This window comes from Pleurodeles waltl, chromosome 5 (genome assembly GCF_031143425.1).
Source record: "Pleurodeles waltl isolate 20211129_DDA chromosome 5, aPleWal1.hap1.20221129, whole genome shotgun sequence".
Classification (NCBI taxonomy): Eukaryota; Metazoa; Chordata; class Amphibia; order Caudata; family Salamandridae; genus Pleurodeles; species Pleurodeles waltl.
The window spans coordinates 650,613,356-650,631,122 of record NC_090444.1 but is presented as its reverse complement, the minus strand read 5'-3'; the positions used below and the strand labels follow the sequence as shown (position 1 = coordinate 650,631,122).

Genomic DNA, 17,767 nt, shown 5'->3' with positions numbered 1-17,767 from the left:
GGTGACTGCAAATTCCAGGAAGTTTTCAGGAAGGTGACAAATCAATGGATGATTTAGCAATTGTCATCGCACAGCTCTCTTCTCGGAAAACAAGAATTGTGCCAGTTCAAAGAAGAATTACTCATAGTTTAAATCACAAATGCAAAGCTATTATGTAACGTCTCCCTTTGGCGGTTTTAGTAGCAAAGGTAAAGCAATCTAAACTTTGCAATTCAAAATGATCTAATTTATCTTTATTTATTAAAATAATTTAACTTCATGCACATGATCATAATGTCTGTTTTTCTGTATTGAGATTGTGAATAAAGGATAAACTATGATTTCGTTCACAATTGGCTTCCTTGTACCTCGCCTAAGAAAGTCCCTACTACGGGGTGTTTGTTATGTGTTTTGTTTCAAGCATGCTATTCTTCATTTCTAGATTTACATGCTGGTGTACAATAAATGATGAAAAATTTCCTGAAGCCAAGGGGAAAAGCAAAAAAGAGGCAAAAAAACTTGCAGCCAAAAATGCTTTCGATGAACTGGAGGCTCGCTGTCCTAACAAACCTCAGGATTCGGTAAGTTAATGTAATAACCTTCGAAAAAAATATGTTTACCTTTTGGTAAGCCCAGTGCTAAAATTTTGAACATTAACTGATTTACTTTAGCAAAATAAGAATGCTTTAAAATAAGAGCATTACAGTAATTGTTTTCATGAAATCGGATAAATGTAGGAAATGTCAATAATCGAATTTGTGTTTGTACACCTTTTGTTTTGCATTGACTCCAAAGCTTAGGCCATCATATGTGGCCCATTGCTAGGTATGATATTTATCACATCCAGTACATAACAATACTGTGGGTCTTTTAAATAAATAGCACCAATTTTAGGATCTCCCTGTAAAACGGGGTCATAGTGTGGATTTTTGTGCTAACGGCATCAAAATCCATTTGTCTTGGCTAAAAGGGCTTCAGTAATCTCCCTCCCCCACAAACCTTGCATGGGTGTTGCACTGTACAGCACATGTGCTAAGTGGGAACCATATTAAAGCATAGTGTTTGTACTGGAAGGGACCTCCTCCAGTACAGAAGCTATGCTTGACATCACACTAACATCATTGCACTATGGTGTGGGAATGGCAACGGAAACTTTGCTGCACCTATGTAGTAATGCAACTTTGGATGCTGTGCTGCGCTGTGTGAAAAGTTAATAAATATGCTTTTTAGGTTAAAACAAGTGCATTAAAAAAGAAATATATATTTTAGTATTATATCAGGCTGCCACCAGTGGAAACTTTTTCCCATTAAAAGGGTGTCCTTCAGTACTGAGTTGTAACACCCTTGGATTACATCTCAAAAAGAATATCTCTTCCGTTGTTTGAGATTTATTGCTAACTGTCTGGCAGTGCACTGCCTTGTGGGGGTTTTAGAGAGTAGTGGAAAGAACCTGTAATGAGGTTCTTGGTTCCCGATTGCCCTGCGTCCGCGGGTGACCCTACTACATGTAATTTACAACCTTGACCTCTCTAGATATCAGGAACTCTTTCTGGGAGTGGCCATAATTATCACTGAGCAGAATATTGCGCAGACTTGGCGAGCTCAGACCCTTCCAGAGATAGCTAACTGGAGAGAGGACCTGGGCAAGTCAAGGGTGCTGGTGCGACCGATCTACAAAGCACAAGGTTGCTCACATAAACACTCAAAGACATGAGAGGCCTGGGCTCCATGTAAGGGAACATGAACCTAAAGGGGATAGTAGGATGTTAATCCCCTAACGTTTTGTATGCATCCCTCCATTTTTCTGACCCTGTTTTTGCTGGTTTTAGGACTCTGCTCACTTTAACACTTCTGACTAGTGCTAAAGTGCATGTGCTCTCTCCCCTAAACATGGTAACATTGGTTCCTACCCAATTGGCATATTTAATTTACCTGGAAGTCCCTACTAAGTGCACTAGAGGTGCCCAGAGCCTGTAAATTAAATACTACTTGTGGGCCTGCAGCACTGATTGTGCCACAAACATAGGTAGCCCCTTAACCATGTCTCAGGCCTGCCATTGCCCGGCCTGTGTGTGCAGTGTCACTGCCACTTCGACATGGCATCTAAAACTACTTGCCCAACTTTAAACTCTCCATTTTCTATATATAAGTCACAGCTAAAGTAGGCCCTTAGTAACCCTTAGGGCAGGCTGCTATGTAAGTAAAAGGCAGGACAGGTACCTCTGTGTTTTACATGTCCTGATATTGGAAAAACTCACAAATTAATTTTCCACTACTGTGAGGCCTGTTCCTTTCATAGACTAGCATTAGAACTGCCCTCATATACTTTTAAGTGGTAGATTCTGATCTGGAAGGAGTAGCCCTGTCATATTTAGTATTGCCAGAATGGTAATACAAAATCCTCCTTACTAGTGAAGTTGAATTTATTTTACTATTTTAAAATGGCACTTTTATATAGTGGACATTTCCCTGCACTTGCTCCCACCTGTGCCTTACAGCCCTGTCTCCAATCCACGTCTGGGCTGTGCTAGTTGACAGCTCCCCTTGTGCATTCCATCCAGACAGCCATGAACACAGGACACTCAGGGCCTCATTACAGTCCTGGTGGTCTTATGACCTCTGAGTTTGCGGTGGCGGTTGGACTGCCGCCAGTTGGGCGGTCTGAGCGCCATATTACCGTTGTGGTCGGACCGCAGCACCACCAGATTTCAACTTTATGATGGCATGAAAAGGCTGGCGAAGTCAGGGTCCAGGGGGCCCCCTACGCAGCCCATTCACTTGGCATGGACAGTGCAGGGGCCCCTCTGGCCAGCACCGTCACAATGTTCACTGTCTGCTTTGCATACAGTAAACATTGCGACCGGTGCTGGTGCAGCCTACACACTACTGCATCCCCACTGGCTCTATTACAAGCTGGAGACAATGCTATAAGCCATTTCCCGCTGGGCCAGCTGGCGGAACCTCAGTTTCCGCCCGCTGACCCATCGGGACACTCTTAATGGGCCTGGTGGGGAGGCTGCCACACTGATGGCAACCTACCCATCGGGACTTCAGCGGATGAGCTTTTCCACCTGCCAAAGGCATAATAAGGACCTCAGTCTCTTCTGCACTTACCTGCATACTGAATAGGTCTTCCTGGGCAGGAAGGGTGGAGGGGCTCTCTCTTACATTTCAAAGGCAGTGGCCTGCCCTCACTGATAACCCCCGTAGGGATCCCGGCAGACAGAACTGAGCTGAAATGGGGACTTGTGCACTTCAAAACCACTGTTTGAAGTTTCCCCCATGTCAAAGGAATTTTGGGGTATATAAACAGGGTCTCTGACCCCACCAAATCAGACACTTCTGGATCTACACCTGAACTCTGTCAGAGGAACTGCCTGACTGCCCAAAGGATTCAACTGGACTGATTTGCTGAGAAGGGCTGCTGTCCTGCTGCCTGCTGTCCTCTGATTTTGCTGGAAGGACTGTGCCTTGCCCAAAAGTGCACTCCAAGGGCTTGGATTGAGCTTGCCTCCTGTTCTGAAGTCTCAGAGCCACACAATCATCACCAGCTAGCTTTTAGCTAGTTTTCTGACTTCAACGATGCTAAGAACGACTTCAGCGATGCCAGCACTGACACCGCAGCCTGTCCCGCCCTGTGGACCTTGCTGACCGCAATGACCACAGCCTGCAACGCAAGTCCGACGTTGCTACGAAGCCACTGACGTCTCGCAGTGTTACTGCGACACTGTGAAGTTGACGCATCACGTCTTGACCGTCTGGCTCCATCAACCCCGCTGGATCCCAAGGAACTGATGCCTCGCCACTGACACCGCACCAATTCCCCTTGCAACTGTACAGAACCGATGCCTCGTCTCCCCTGCCTCGCAGTACGAAACCGACATCTCATCTCCCTAGACGCCCTAAGAGACTGAACCTGCATTGGCCCGAGTGACCCCTCACCTCCAGGACTCCATGCAACATCTTTGTTTCTTCGTTTTCAAAGTTACTGTACCTGGGGGTCCGTGCAACTAGCGCCTGTGGCATCGGACTACTGGGAACGACTCTGTCAACGATGCTGTGATAATCTTTAAAAATTCATAACTTTGCTTGTATACATAGGATTGTCATTGTTTTTATCTTTTTTGATTTAGATAAATATTATCTATTTTTCTAAACTGGTGTGGAGTACTTTTTTGTGGTGTTTTTCACTGTATTGCTGTATGAGTTATTGCACAAATACTTTACACATTGCCTTCTGAGTTAAGTCTGCTCTGTGTCCTGCTACCAGAGGCTGAGCACAGGATGATTTAGGTTGTGTAGTGACTTACCCTCACTCTGACTGTGGCCCCTGCTTGGACAAGGGTGTATACCTCTGCCAACTAGAGACCCAATTTCTAACAAACTGTTATTATACAATGTAATCGGGAATGCCGTTCCTAATAGATGTCCACTTCAACCACCATGATCACCCAAAAGCCATTCACAGGGGGAGGAGGAAGCTTTGTTTATTCTTTTCAAGCATTTCATACAAAACGGTGTTGTGTTCCATTTGCCTAACTAGCCCACTTGCAAGGTGTTTATAAAAGTCATGGCTCCCAATTGGGAACTGTGAAGAGTAGAATTCCAGTGTGGAGTTCTGTTGTGTACACTTAAAAGAGGTCTGGTGTTCCTATACCCAGATTTAATGGGTATGGGAACAACAAACCTCATTTACCGATCAGAAAATCCATCTGCTAAAATCACTGTGTGAAAAGACTGCATTGTAGCCCGGATTCTTGCAATAACCTCGGACCAATGTCAGACAAGGCTTGAGGTAAGTATTACATTCTCCCTCCTGCCAGCCTACATTATCCCCTCCTTCCTTCACCATCCACAACCCCTTCCCCCTATCCTACTTACAACAGACCCTTGCACACTTCTAGCACCTGCCCACGCAGGTAGTAAATGTGTCTATTAAGCCCCTTTGAAAAGGGACTACCATGTAGAATACTGTCTAGTAAATCTGGATCTGCACAGTAGTCTCCTATTTTGTGGTGTGTAAGTCGTAATTGTGGTATTTTCAGACCTATTTTCCCAGTACATTCCAAGAGGTGTGACCTGCTGAAACATAACAGGGAGAACGAGAGGTCAGTGCACTTTGTATGCATGCACCAGAAGTGATAAAAATGGCAAAACTCTTAAGTGCACTATGGGCCAGATGTACGAAGCATTTTTCTAGTTGCAAAGGGGCCGATTCGCACAATCGGCCTGTTTGCGACTAGAAAAATGCTTTTTGGGATGTACAAAGCCCAAACTGCATTTCCCCAATTCAGTAACTTATTATTATTCCTAATACCAAATCTAAAGGGTATGTCTGATTGTTTTGCAACTGCATTTGAGTTTGCTAAACAATCTCAGTTATCACCAATTTCAAATTGGTGCTAACCCATTCTCAAAAGGGAAGGGGTCCCCATAGGACCCTTTCCCCTTTGTGAATGCATTCGAAAACATTTTTTCATATTTTTTTTTTCCAAAATGCATTTCATTTTCCTTTAAAGAAAACGGGCTGCATTTAAAAAAACAAAAAAATACTGCTTTATTTCAAAGCAGTCACAGACATGGTGGTCTGCTGACACCAGCAGGCCACCATCCCTGTCTGTGACGCCATTCCCAGTGGGGTTGCAAATTGCGGCCTACCTCATGAACATTCATGAGGTATGTCATTTGCGACCCCATTGCGAATCGGAGACAGTGTCATTTACACTGTTGTGCAAGTCGCAAAACCGTGTCTTTGTACATGTGGCCCTATGCGTAGTAACAAGAGTTACCCTGGGTATCAGAACTTATCAGGCCACTTGTAATTAGAGCCATAGTGCTGCTTTATATTGTTTTAGCTTTGATAGCAGATTGCCTCTTGTCAGGTGGAAATCAGTCTCACATCTGCAAATACATCAGGCATACATATATATAAGATGCTCTGCAATGCACAGCCTCTATGATTGTCAGTCTCTCAAAACTCTCGGTTTAAATACGGTGTCATTAGATTTGCATTTGCATAAATTATTTTGCTGCTCAGTCATTAAGCCATATATATTTTTAAAATCTCTTTATTAAATTTTCCTTTGAACATGGGTTAACAACGTCGACATCACAGTGAGAGAACACAGACGGTACTATATCATTACTTATTACTATATACAGTCATATTTCTGAGACATCATTTCTGCACTAATAACCCATGTTTCATGCCAGGGGCCTACAATACCTCTGTCCTTTCAGTTTCCACTATATCATTGCAGTAATTCTGTGTGTAAAGTTGTCTATTATCTGGGTATTCAGACACTTTAACCAGCATAACTACCTGTTCAGCGAGGTTGTCCATTTTGTTTTCATCTCTTCGAGTTTTGTAATATGCTGCTCATTCGCTATTAAGCCAAATTTTATTTTATTTTATATATTTCCTTATGGTGTCTGTGAACAAAGCATCTGAGAAACTTAAAGTGGAGACTCAGTGACTATCGATGACTCTGAAATTAGAAATTTTGTTATATGGATATCAGTTTGTGCATATCTGTGGAAGAACTGAGTTGATTCACAATTCATAGAGAATAATGTATAGCTCCTGGATAGTGATGCCTAAATACCTACATGGATAAATGTAAAGCAACATATGCAATATATAATTAGGTACAATTTTATTTAATGACTGACCATAGAACAATTCACCACAGAACTCAGGATAAAAAAAACTGATATTAATTATCAGTTTTTTATCTTGAAATCTGTGGTGAATTGTTCTGTAGTCAGCCATTAAATAAAATTGCATTTAAATAAAATAAAATACATAAAATTGTATTTAATTGTATATTACATGCGTTGCTTTTCATTTATATTTTATTTTCTTAATCCATTTCATCATGTAGGGCATGGTAATATGGCATGGGACATCAAACAGGCATTAACCAAATGCTGACAAAGTATTTAACTAGATCAGATGTGGTAATCCTCGCCTCCATGCCCCTAATTGAAAACATTCCGCTTCCAAACCTAGAAAATTTTACATTCGATCTTTGAAACAGAGGTAATGATTATGTAGCTGTTACATGTCTTATTCTATCATGGCCTTTTTGAAGTGCATCCCAAGTCGTCTCTCATGTGGCCCAAAATGCCATATGCTGAAGCCCTGCGTTCTTGGTTGCTGCTGAAAACAGCTGGAAATGCATTCTTATCCCACTGCTGGCTCTGTCAAAAAAGGTTTGTTGCAACCTTCCAGAGGCCGTCATTGTATTGATGAATTGCCCAATTCTCTGACAGATGCCCAAGCAGGAGTACTACCTTAGAATGTGCCTCATCTCCCAGGTTGGGATCGACTCTTATAATATCCCATTAACGGCACCTATTCTGTCCAGTAGCTAATCCTGACAGCTTTCCAGACCCTATCTAGCCTCTTCTTGGGTCCCATGGACGATTTAGTCATAAATATCCACATTTTTGGTTACAGTATGGTGCGATGGTCACTGTTCCTTTCTGTGAGGGGGGGATTCTTGCAGAGTCTTCCGCTGACCTCTTTGTCAGTGGTCTTATGCAAATGAGCATTCGTGTGGCTGCTACTTTTTGGTGAGAGAATCCAATCTGCCAATCTAGTGTAGCCTATGTCATCATGGTTGAACCTACTTTGGAAATACAATTGTAAGTCTTATCCTTCAGTCTTGGGAAGGTCTTTGTTCCTATAGGGCTTCCTTTTCCTATTTCTACCTCTTTGAGGGTGCAGAATATCTAATTCACTGTTTATTTCTCATATGTCTATGTCCTTTGAATCATCCTGTGAGAAGAAGCATACATTTGTTCTGAGGCTCAGAGCCCTCCAGTTCCTCCATGATACTCTATGAGAGCAAGGCCATGGAACAAGAAAGCCTCCTTCAATTTTTTGAAGGTGTCATAATGTGGGTTGTTGTTTGACTTCCTTTTAGCCTTAGTGTGAGGCAGTCCTGTTGCCTTCTGCGGCTCCTCTTCTGGTGCAGCTGGGCTTAGGCGCCCATCCTTTGATGTAAAAACAAATTTAGAAGGGGCTATTGGAATAAAGGAGCATATCAGACCTCTGATTGGTAAAACATTTCCTTAGTATACACAGAATAATGGGGAGACCTGGTGAGGTCAAAGAGACTGCTCAAGCCATGGAGAGTAACTGTTTATATACAAACTGATAGCACAGATGTTGGTGCATACATTAGCACACTCTGACTAGACAAAGGAAAAACACAAGACTTAAAAGGGGTCACATGATCTTAGTTCACATCTGGTTGGAATACAATAACCTGGCATTCCTCTGTTTGTGGTTTATCTAAGTATATGAACCAGACAGAAAGGGTGGCAACTTGATTATCAGCTTTTATCAGTCCTCCGGCCTTACCTAAAACCTCCCCTTTTGTCACATATACAGCATCTGCAAGCTGCTTGCAAAACCTTTAAATTAGACTCCATTTTATTCAAAATGGCTTCCACAGTCTCAGCATAGGTTTTAAATGTTTTCTCAATGCTGTTAAGGCATCATAAATTGCCTTCTGAACAGATGTTATCACTGTCTTATCAATGGCCTGTGAAAAGGCCTTCACACCACTTAAAAGAGTAATTTGCTCCTAAACCATCCTCATTTGGAACTCTCCCAAACATTGTAGGTAGTTTCTCTCCCGAAACTACAGTATGTGTGCGCTTAAACCACAAACATGCAGATGTGCCCTCATGTCTACATACCTTATAGTCATGTATGACTATAGTAAAAGTAGTCATGGTTTATAATACCATTCTGCATATATGTGTTTTTTTTAAATTTATTTTTTAGCCTTGGCCTCTGTGGCCAAAATCCAATTGGGAGCAATAGATGGTGGAGAGACCACTGAATGAAGATTTGCTTAGACAAAAAAAAGATAAGATGGATGTTGAGCAATCTTTACTCGCACCAGCATGACTATTCAAATTTTTGTCCCTATATTTTTCAAAATTTCCAAGCACAGTCTCTGGCAAAGTTATTCAAACTATTGACAAGAACACACGTAGCTCAACTATTGATACTTCCTGTCACCCCTCAAATCTCGCAATATTCCTGTGAGTGATCAATAAGGGTGGGCTATATACTCCACTCTGCTGGCAGAATTGTCAGAGTTTTGGTGACTCCGCATTACGCTTGTAGTGCAGAGTTCTGTCAAAATTCCACCAATCGCCACATGGTGGAGGTTTATCTCATGCACATGCCAAAATGGTAGATTAGCGAATGCAATCAAGATTTGGCATCCCCTGGCGGGATTTTCGGTCACTAGGAAGTCACCAGACGAGATTTTTCTAACGCAGGTGGTCAGAAGGCTGCTGCTTGAGTAGAAAATCCACTGAAAAGGCAGCAAAATCAGCTTGAGTAGCTGTGCCCTCTGGTGCACTACGTTGTGCCATTTGGGCTGATTAAATCACTGTGCGAGCAACACAAAATACCAAAATCAGCTCGAGTAGCTGTGCCCTCTGGTGCTTTATGTTGTGCCATTTGGGCTAATTAAATCACTGTGCGAGCAACACAACATACCTATTTCTGCCCATTGGCAAATTCTGCAAAATCTCATGCAGTTTTTATGTTACTCCTCAGAAACCCATGGAGCGAAACTCTGTGAGTTCCGCCCACCCCATTGATCACCTCCCACAGGTTGCATAGCATTCCAGCATATTTGGAGACAGGTCTCCCGATATACACCACAAAATTGGTTAATCCTTTAGAGGGGCCAGGAACTTGGTAATCCCCTCCAAATCATTTCCTACCTTCCTCCAAAGAGGTAATCCTCAAATATGACCAGATTGTTTAGTAAAATCTGCTTATCTGAGTTCATCCCCTAAGGAATATTTCCTTGAATTTACAAATTTCTTCCATTCCTCTCAAGCGCAGCACGTTATGCATAAAATTTTAAATTGCACCCATCTAAATCTGGATTTGTTGGTGACTTCTCTGAAGCAGGATAAAACTTCCTTGTGGTCAAGGCCTTCAGTAGGGCCTAAATATGGCCCCAGTTTTTCTTCAGGTGCTCTAGATTGCATGGACCTATAAATTTGAGATTCTGTTTTGAACTTTAATGAGTGTTCCAGTATCCTGTATTCAAGTGATGAATTGTCCTGTATGTCTTCAGCAATGTCTAAGGGACATTTCAAGACATTTAAATTGCAGGTAATAGAAAGTTTGTGTTTTAGATATATCAAACATGTTCCATATCTTTACAAATGTCATCAAGCTGTGTTTACACCAGATGACTTTGAGGAGTCTGAAACTGAACAAAACCCCGCCGAGGCTCAAGGTCAGGTGAAAGTTGGCTACACCATAGTGTAATCTTTCTTGTAAAGATAGGGGTCCACACACCTGTTTTACAGTCTTCGTTGGTATTGGTAGATCAATATCCCATTGGCAGGTCAGTCCATTGTAGGGTATGACTTTTTAAGGGAGGCAAATCCTCACATGCTGACCACAATCAGCAGAAATGCCCAGTAATATCTCCTGATATCTTTGAGGGCTAGTCTCCCATCGTAACCCACTTTTGCTGGGTAGTTAGTCCTATATGAGGCTATTCTTCATCCCATGGGAGCCATGGGGGGGGGGGGTACGCAGTGTGGCTTCTACTTTATGGCAAAAAATGGCCTCCGCCCAATATGGAATATGTTGGAGTATGTAGAAATGTTTGTGTAATTTAACTATTTACTAAAATGAAAGGGGAAGTGTGTCGCAGTGGTCTACATCTTCCTGGAATTCTCTAAGCACTCCCCCTAGTTTGTTTCCTTTTGAGATGATTATGTATTTAGTGACTGATATCTCTCTCTCTCCCTCCATTTCCAGCAGCTCTCTGCTTGTGGGAGAAATGGTGACTCCTGAAGGAGGCAAGGAGTGGCTGGAATTGGGGGGGCTGTGAAGGTCCCCCCCCTGCGGTCCCTGACGGTTTTTAAAAAAATGAATGAATCCTGCACAGTGTATTTATTTATCTTAGATAAATATGCAGGTCAGTATTTATTCTGGCACGATGCTCATTTCACAGAAATGAAACCTCAGCGGGAAACACAAAGTAGGTGCTCAAGTTGAAGTTTCACTTCTGTGAAGTACTAATCATCCTACTTTCTTGGGAAGCGGCAAGGCAAAGCAAGTGTAAAAGTTATCTGTAAGCCTTGATGGAGGTGTTTGCATCATTGCTGTTTTTGAGCACAATATCTCATGTAGTGTTTATGACAAGTGGATTCTGTTTTGTCATCTGCTGCTGAGACCAGAGATTGTGTTCTCCCTTTTAAAAACTTCAAGTATGTAAAATGGCCTAGAAGCCCTACCCAGTGGCCCTCCACCATATACATTTGTGGTATGCAACATCTTCCTGCCCTTTTCCAACAATGATGGACAGCTTACTAAAAGGCCTGCCAAGTGCTTTTCCTTGTGTTTTTGGAGACATGTACTTGATGCAAAGGAATATGATCACATTTGCACCAAACAAAGAAGCACTTAATTCTGCAAAGTACAAATCAGCCAAATGTGTTTTCTCTGCAGTTCCACTTTGAAAAGTTATCTGATGAAGATGCTTGAGGAACAAATACATTGGCAACGTTAGAGACACACAAGGTAACTGGAGACATTACTTTGATGTCCTTTACGCTGCTGTAGTGTAGGAGATGCACTATGCATTTACCCAACAAGGTGGCACTTACTAATTAGGCAGTAGAAAGTACTCCAGTTGGGTAGACATTCTGCACAAAATTATGTCCTCTTCTAGGATAAATACGCAGAGCAGGATTCATTCTAGCACGATGCTCATTTCACAGAAATTAAACCTCAATGGGAAGCATTTACGTATTTAAACAAAGGAGGGTGACAAAGTTGAAGATATGCTCTTTTAAGTACTCATTTATTGTGCATGGTGAAGGTAAAGCAATTGTTTTTTCTCTGCATTTTCACCTTACAGAGTTATCGGCAAACCTTGATGGAGGTGTTTGCATCCTTCTTTTTTCAGGGGCAATATCTCATGTAGTGACTATGACAAGTGATTTCTTTCATGTCATCTGCTTCTAAGACCAAAGATCGTGTTCTCCCTTTTAAATACTACAAGTACGTACAATGGACTAGAAATCCTGTCCTTTTGCCCCACCCCATATATATTAGTGATATGCAACATCTTCCCAACATTTTCCAGTTTGATGGACAGCGTACTGACAGGACACCCTCCCGCACACCCCTACCCCCCTCACACCACCCACCCCAGCATGTTTCCTGCTGATTTTGGGGACGTGTTCTTGATGCACAGGAATATATCACATCTCCACTAAACAAAGAAGCACCTAATGAGTGGCATGGGGTTGGGTGGTTGTTTACTTGATGCACATGAACTTCTAGATTGTCTCCTAACACCTGACTTAATGCACAGTGCTCCATTGCTTTGAAGCAAGATGTTTGCTGTATAAATACCAATATATACACACCTACATTATATTGTGTCTTCTTTTTCTACCTTGCACATCCTGTGCCCTCACCTTAAGCCTATTCATTTTGTCATTGTAAAATGTGACTTACTTATGTAAGGTTTTTACAGCCCCTTGCTGTTCTGCATTGCAGGTTTCAGCCTCATTCGCCCTATCAGATACGTTCTTCACCTCGGTTCACCAGGTTCGGCTTCAAACCATCGGACTCCTGTGTTTTCCCCAATAGACAATCTAAGCCTCTTCACATCATCAAATGATGGGGCCTCAGATCATTACAGTGTGTGACCTGACCTTAGGAAGGACCTTTCTACAATAAGCCTTCTTAATTATTGATTGGTTGCCATGTTCTTGCAAATGTAGTTCATTTGAATTGATTCAAGCCCCTTATTTTTTAATTTTCTACCGTTTTCAGTGCTGAGCCATAGCTCACCGTGACATTAAACATGACAATTTAGTATGTCTGCCCTGCTTTCTGTTGCTATTCAAATGAAATGCGTCCAGTCCATATATCTATAGTAGATCACTCTTTTGCCACAATCTCTGCTGCTGTACTCTGATTTTCACCGATCCACAACATGAGAAGGATACCCAATATTTGTCTTTGTTTTATTGAGTTACAAATGGGGATAGCACATGTAGACTCCAACCGAGGCAGGGGTCTATTCCCTCAGTTAGAAACTGTCCACAGTTCCCATATCTGAGTTACTCATGTGCAAGAACACCAGGGCCAATTTTCCCTGCTGGAACACCCAGTCTGTAAAATTGTGTAAGGACTGGGCCGCAAATACAGCCCAACATGCAATGGCGTAACGAAATGTGAGCCCCCCCCCCTGCAAAGAACATGCAGGGCCCCCACCTGGACTTAATCAGGAGCTCTCAGGCCAGGGTGGTGTGCTGGAGGTGCCCCCTGGCGATCGCCCCCCCCCCCCCCCACAATGGGGGAAGGGGCTGCAGGGGCTTTTGTTACCCCACTGCCAGCATCTCTATCTGGTCACGCCAACCTCCTCCTAAACCATGGGGGAGCATACAGTTCTCTCTGTCAGCACAGTCTACTCATTCCCCTGCCATCCTCATTACCCCTGCCACATCTTGCACCCCATCCTTACTCCGCATCCTGCATCAGTTCCTCTTTCCCGTTTATTAACTGCTTGAAGCAGGTGGCAAATGGGAGCATTAATCTGCATAGCATATGGAAATACCGTCAGCACTTCGACATGGAAGAAGTATATCTGCATGGTTATTCCCCATTTTGAGAGGATTAACTCAGACTAGCCGAGTTTATGTGTCGGGATACTGGCCTGAAACACTATTTGTGGCCACATTGTGTCCCCTCATCTAAATCTAGCACACTCATAACCAGAACCCAGTATGTTGTAGATTTTAGTATAGGCATTTTCACAGCATGCCCTTACGTGGATACACATGCTTTGCATACTACTTTCATTTAGTTTTGGTCTCAGACATTTGGAAATTGTTTTTCTTTGAAAAAGTCTTTTGAGTTACAAGGTGTAATGTGCTCTTCGGGTAGACAATGCTCATGGGCATTGATTCCATCTAAGATTGTTTTTTTCCATCATTAGGTGTGGATATACTCCAGGAATGCTCAGAGTTCTTTGTGTTCCTTCATGTTTGTCAGGGCTGCACGGTTGAATTTCAAAACTGAAGGGAGGACAATCTGCATTTCAACAATTTCCAGTTATCGGTGTTCTGTGGACAGCTTTGGAGAACCACTGTAGGAAGCTGGCTCTCTATATACTATCTCAAAATGAGGTATAGTGTGAGTCTAGGGATTCCCCAAGAGGCTTGAAAGAGGCAATAATAGATAATACTAATGCTCTATTTGTGGTAGTGTGGTCGACGATTTAGGCTTATCAGAGGGTAGTGATAAGCAATAAATGAGAACACATACTCAATGACTTAACTCCAGGCCAATAGGTTTTTATATAGAGAAATATTATTTTCTTAATTTTATTTTAGAACCACAAGATTTAAATTGCAGGTAAGAACATTAAATGTAAGGTACTTTGCATAGGCATCGATTGGACTTTGAATCAAAACAGTAATGTACACAGTTTGGCATAAAATGGCAATAAGCTATTTTAAAAGTGGACACTGCAAAATCCAACAGTTCCTGGTGGAAGTAAGTACAAGTTGATTAATACGGTAAGTAAAGCACTTACAAGTTCAGTTTCTGGGGCACAGGTAGCCCACCGTTGGGGGTTCAAGTCAACCCCAAACACCCAGCACCAGCAACACAGGGCCTGTCAGGTGCAGAGGTCAAAGAGGGACCCGAATAACATAAGCGCCTATGGAGACAGGGGGTACTCCGGTTCTAGTCTGCTGGCAGGTAAGTACCTGTGTCCTCGGGGAGCAGATCGGAGGGCTTTAGTAGAGCACTCAGGGGGGTCCCAAGTAGGCACAGAAAGCACATCCTCAGCGGCACAGGGGCATCCGGGTGCAGTGGGCAAACAAGGCGTCGGTTTGTAATTTAAATCAATGGAGTGACCTGGGGGACACTCAGACATTGCAGACAGGGCATAGGGGGGCTGCTCTGGCCAGCCACCAACTGGGCAAGGGTGAGGGCCGCCTACTGTTCACTGCTGCAACAGTGGTTGATTCTTCACGAGCATGGGGGCTGCGGGTACAGCGCTTCTTCCTGGCATCTGGTTTCTTCTTTCTGGGCAGTCGCGGTCAGGGGGGTCCTTGAGATTCCCTCTGCATGCATCTTCGTGGGGGTGCAGAGAGGTTAGCGAAGGGTGGACATGTCGTCAAATTCACCTAGGAATCCTCTTAGGGTTGTTGGTTTCTCTGGGCACGGGCCAGGGGTGTCGGGTGCAGAGTGGTGGGGACTCACGCTTCTGGAGTGAGGTGGTATTCCCTTTAAAGATGGTTTCTTCTTGCTTGAGGTGGACAGTTTCGCTGGCCTCAGGAGTTCTTGGTACTTTGTAGTTGCAGGGCAGTCTTCTGAGTCGGCAGAGGTCGCTGGGCCCGCAGGATGCGTTGCTGGTGCAGGTTCTTTGAATTAGGAGACAGGCCGGTAGGGCTGGAGCCAAAGCAGTTGTTGTCTTCCTTCTTCTCTGCTGTTTTTTTTAGATCAGCAGTCCTTCTTCTTTGTATGTCATCAGGAATCTGATTTCCTGGGTTCAGGGTCGCCCCTAAATACTAAATTTAGGGGTGTGTTAGGGCTGGAGGGCAGTAGCCAATGGCTACTGTCCCTGAGGGTGGCTACACCCTCCTTGTGCCTCCTTTCTTTGGGGAGGGGGGCACATCCCTATTCCTACTGGGCTAAATCCTCCAAAACAAGATGGAGGATTTTCTAAGGAGGGAGTCACATCAGCTCTGATCACCTTAGGGGAGGACCTGGCTGACTCCTCCTTGTTTTTCTCATAATCTCCTCGGACTTCCCGGCAAAAGTGGGGGCGGCGTCCGGGGGGGGGGGGGAGGGTGGCATCTCCACTAGCTGGAGTGCCGTGGGTTGTTGTAACACCAGGCTTGAGCCTCTGAGGCTCACCGCCAGATGTTACAGTTCCTGCAGGGGGAGGTGTGAAGCACCTCCACCCAGGACAGCCTTTGTTCCTGGTCACAGAGTGCACAGAGGCACTCACCCCATGTGGCTAGAAACTGGTCTGGAAGTGGCAGGCTGTCAGAGACCGGTCAGCCTAGCACTAGCAGTTGGGCTGGCATGCAGGGGGCATTTCTAAGAGGGCCCTCTGTGTGCATTTCTCAATAAATACTACACTGGCATCAGTGTGGATTTATTGTGCGGAGAAGATACCACACTTCCCAATATTCAGTTTAGCCATTATGGACATGTGGAGTTCGTGTTCGAGAGAATCCCAGACCATATACTCAGTATGGCTACCCTGCACTTACAATGTCTAAGAATTGGCTTAGACGCTGTAGGGGCATAGTGCTCATGTAGTCAATCAAAGCTGGCATCAACAAAAGGCAAAAAAGTTAGAGGGTAACCATGCCACAGTGGCATTTTCTACAACCACCAACTACCACTCAGTGCCCCTGGAGCCAGAGAATGACGGCCGGAAGTGGATGATGGAACAGAGATACTTTCACAATTGCCCCTGGTGCCATTCAAAGTATCCGTTGTCAGATCATCATGATGTCTGCAATCTGTGCTTCTCTCTCAGTCACAGCCACGCCTGTTGTGAGTTCTCCCAAGCCTAATGATCTATGAAAACTCTTAAGACATCACATAGAGAGATGTTGGACACACCACAAATGTACCATCAGAAATCCTGTGAGAATCTGGAAATGTTTACTGAAGAAGACCCCTTCAGTGACAAAGCTGGTGATGACGCATATCCGTCTGGCATCCTGGCAGCGCAGCCATTGCCTTGCCCAGAGACGATTTCCTGTAGCGGCTCTGAGCATGAGAAATAAGTGCAAGTCAAGTCAGCATAAAAAAAAAGGCAGATTTCAAACCAGAAGACACGGAGAGTCATAAGTATAACACCTGTCTTTGAGACCCATGCGAATGAACCAAGATAGTATCACCTTTTCACCTCAGTCAGACTATAGAGCTCCAAGTCTTCTTTTTTACAGCCCCTTCCAAGTCTTCTTTCCACCATAAGATTTAGTAGTGGAGCGGGCCCCACACATGCTAGATGTTAAAAAGGCTTTTATGACCTACATTGACAGGACAAGACCTTTTTGCAAGTCTGACCAGCTATTCATAGCCTTTGCAAAACCTCACAGGGTCATCCTATCTCCAAGGCAGGTATAGGAAGACAAATAGTCAAGTGCATCCAAACTTGCTACCACAAAGCTAAGAGAGTTCTACCTGTACCCAACTGTGCACACTCCACTCGCAAGAAACGCAGAACCATGGATTTCTTAAGGACCATTATGCTAGATGAAGTCTGCAAAGTGGCCAACTGGTCTATACCATTCACTTTTACCAAGCAGCACTGTGTTGGCACTTTAGTCCACCAGCAGGCTTTAGTTGGATAGACAGTTTTATGGACTTTGTTTCAGACATCTACATCATCTACTTGCTAGCCACCACTTGGGGAGGGCACTGCTTGACTGTTGATGTAGAGCATGTGTATCTACAGATACATATGCTACCCAGTTTACCCTGTAAACATCTTTGTAGTGTGTAGTGCTGTAAATTTACATGTCCACGCTCTTCTCCAGAAGCTTGTGATGAGTGTTCTAATATTACTGAGTTGACACTTACACTACAATACACATAGTATTCCAAGCTACGCTCCCTCTACACTCCTTACACATTCTCACAGTGTAGTTTACACATTCCTACAGTGTAAGTAAAATTTTCTTTTTTTGCTTCTGAAAATTATATATATATTTTTTTTTTTTAGAGCAGCATACA

The 17,767-nt window shown here is 43.6% G+C and overlaps 1 protein-coding gene across 1 annotated transcript in view; it reads left to right on the top strand.

Moving 5' to 3' along the window:
• EIF2AK2 (eukaryotic translation initiation factor 2 alpha kinase 2) overlaps positions 1-17,767 on the top strand; it is a 294,290-nt gene that overhangs the window by 77,466 nt on the left and 199,057 nt on the right. Inside the window, exon 3 of the mRNA XM_069234526.1 lies at positions 422-560. Within this exon, the coding sequence (XP_069090627.1) occupies positions 422-560 (139 nt within the window). The remainder of the gene's footprint in view (positions 1-421; positions 561-17,767) is intronic.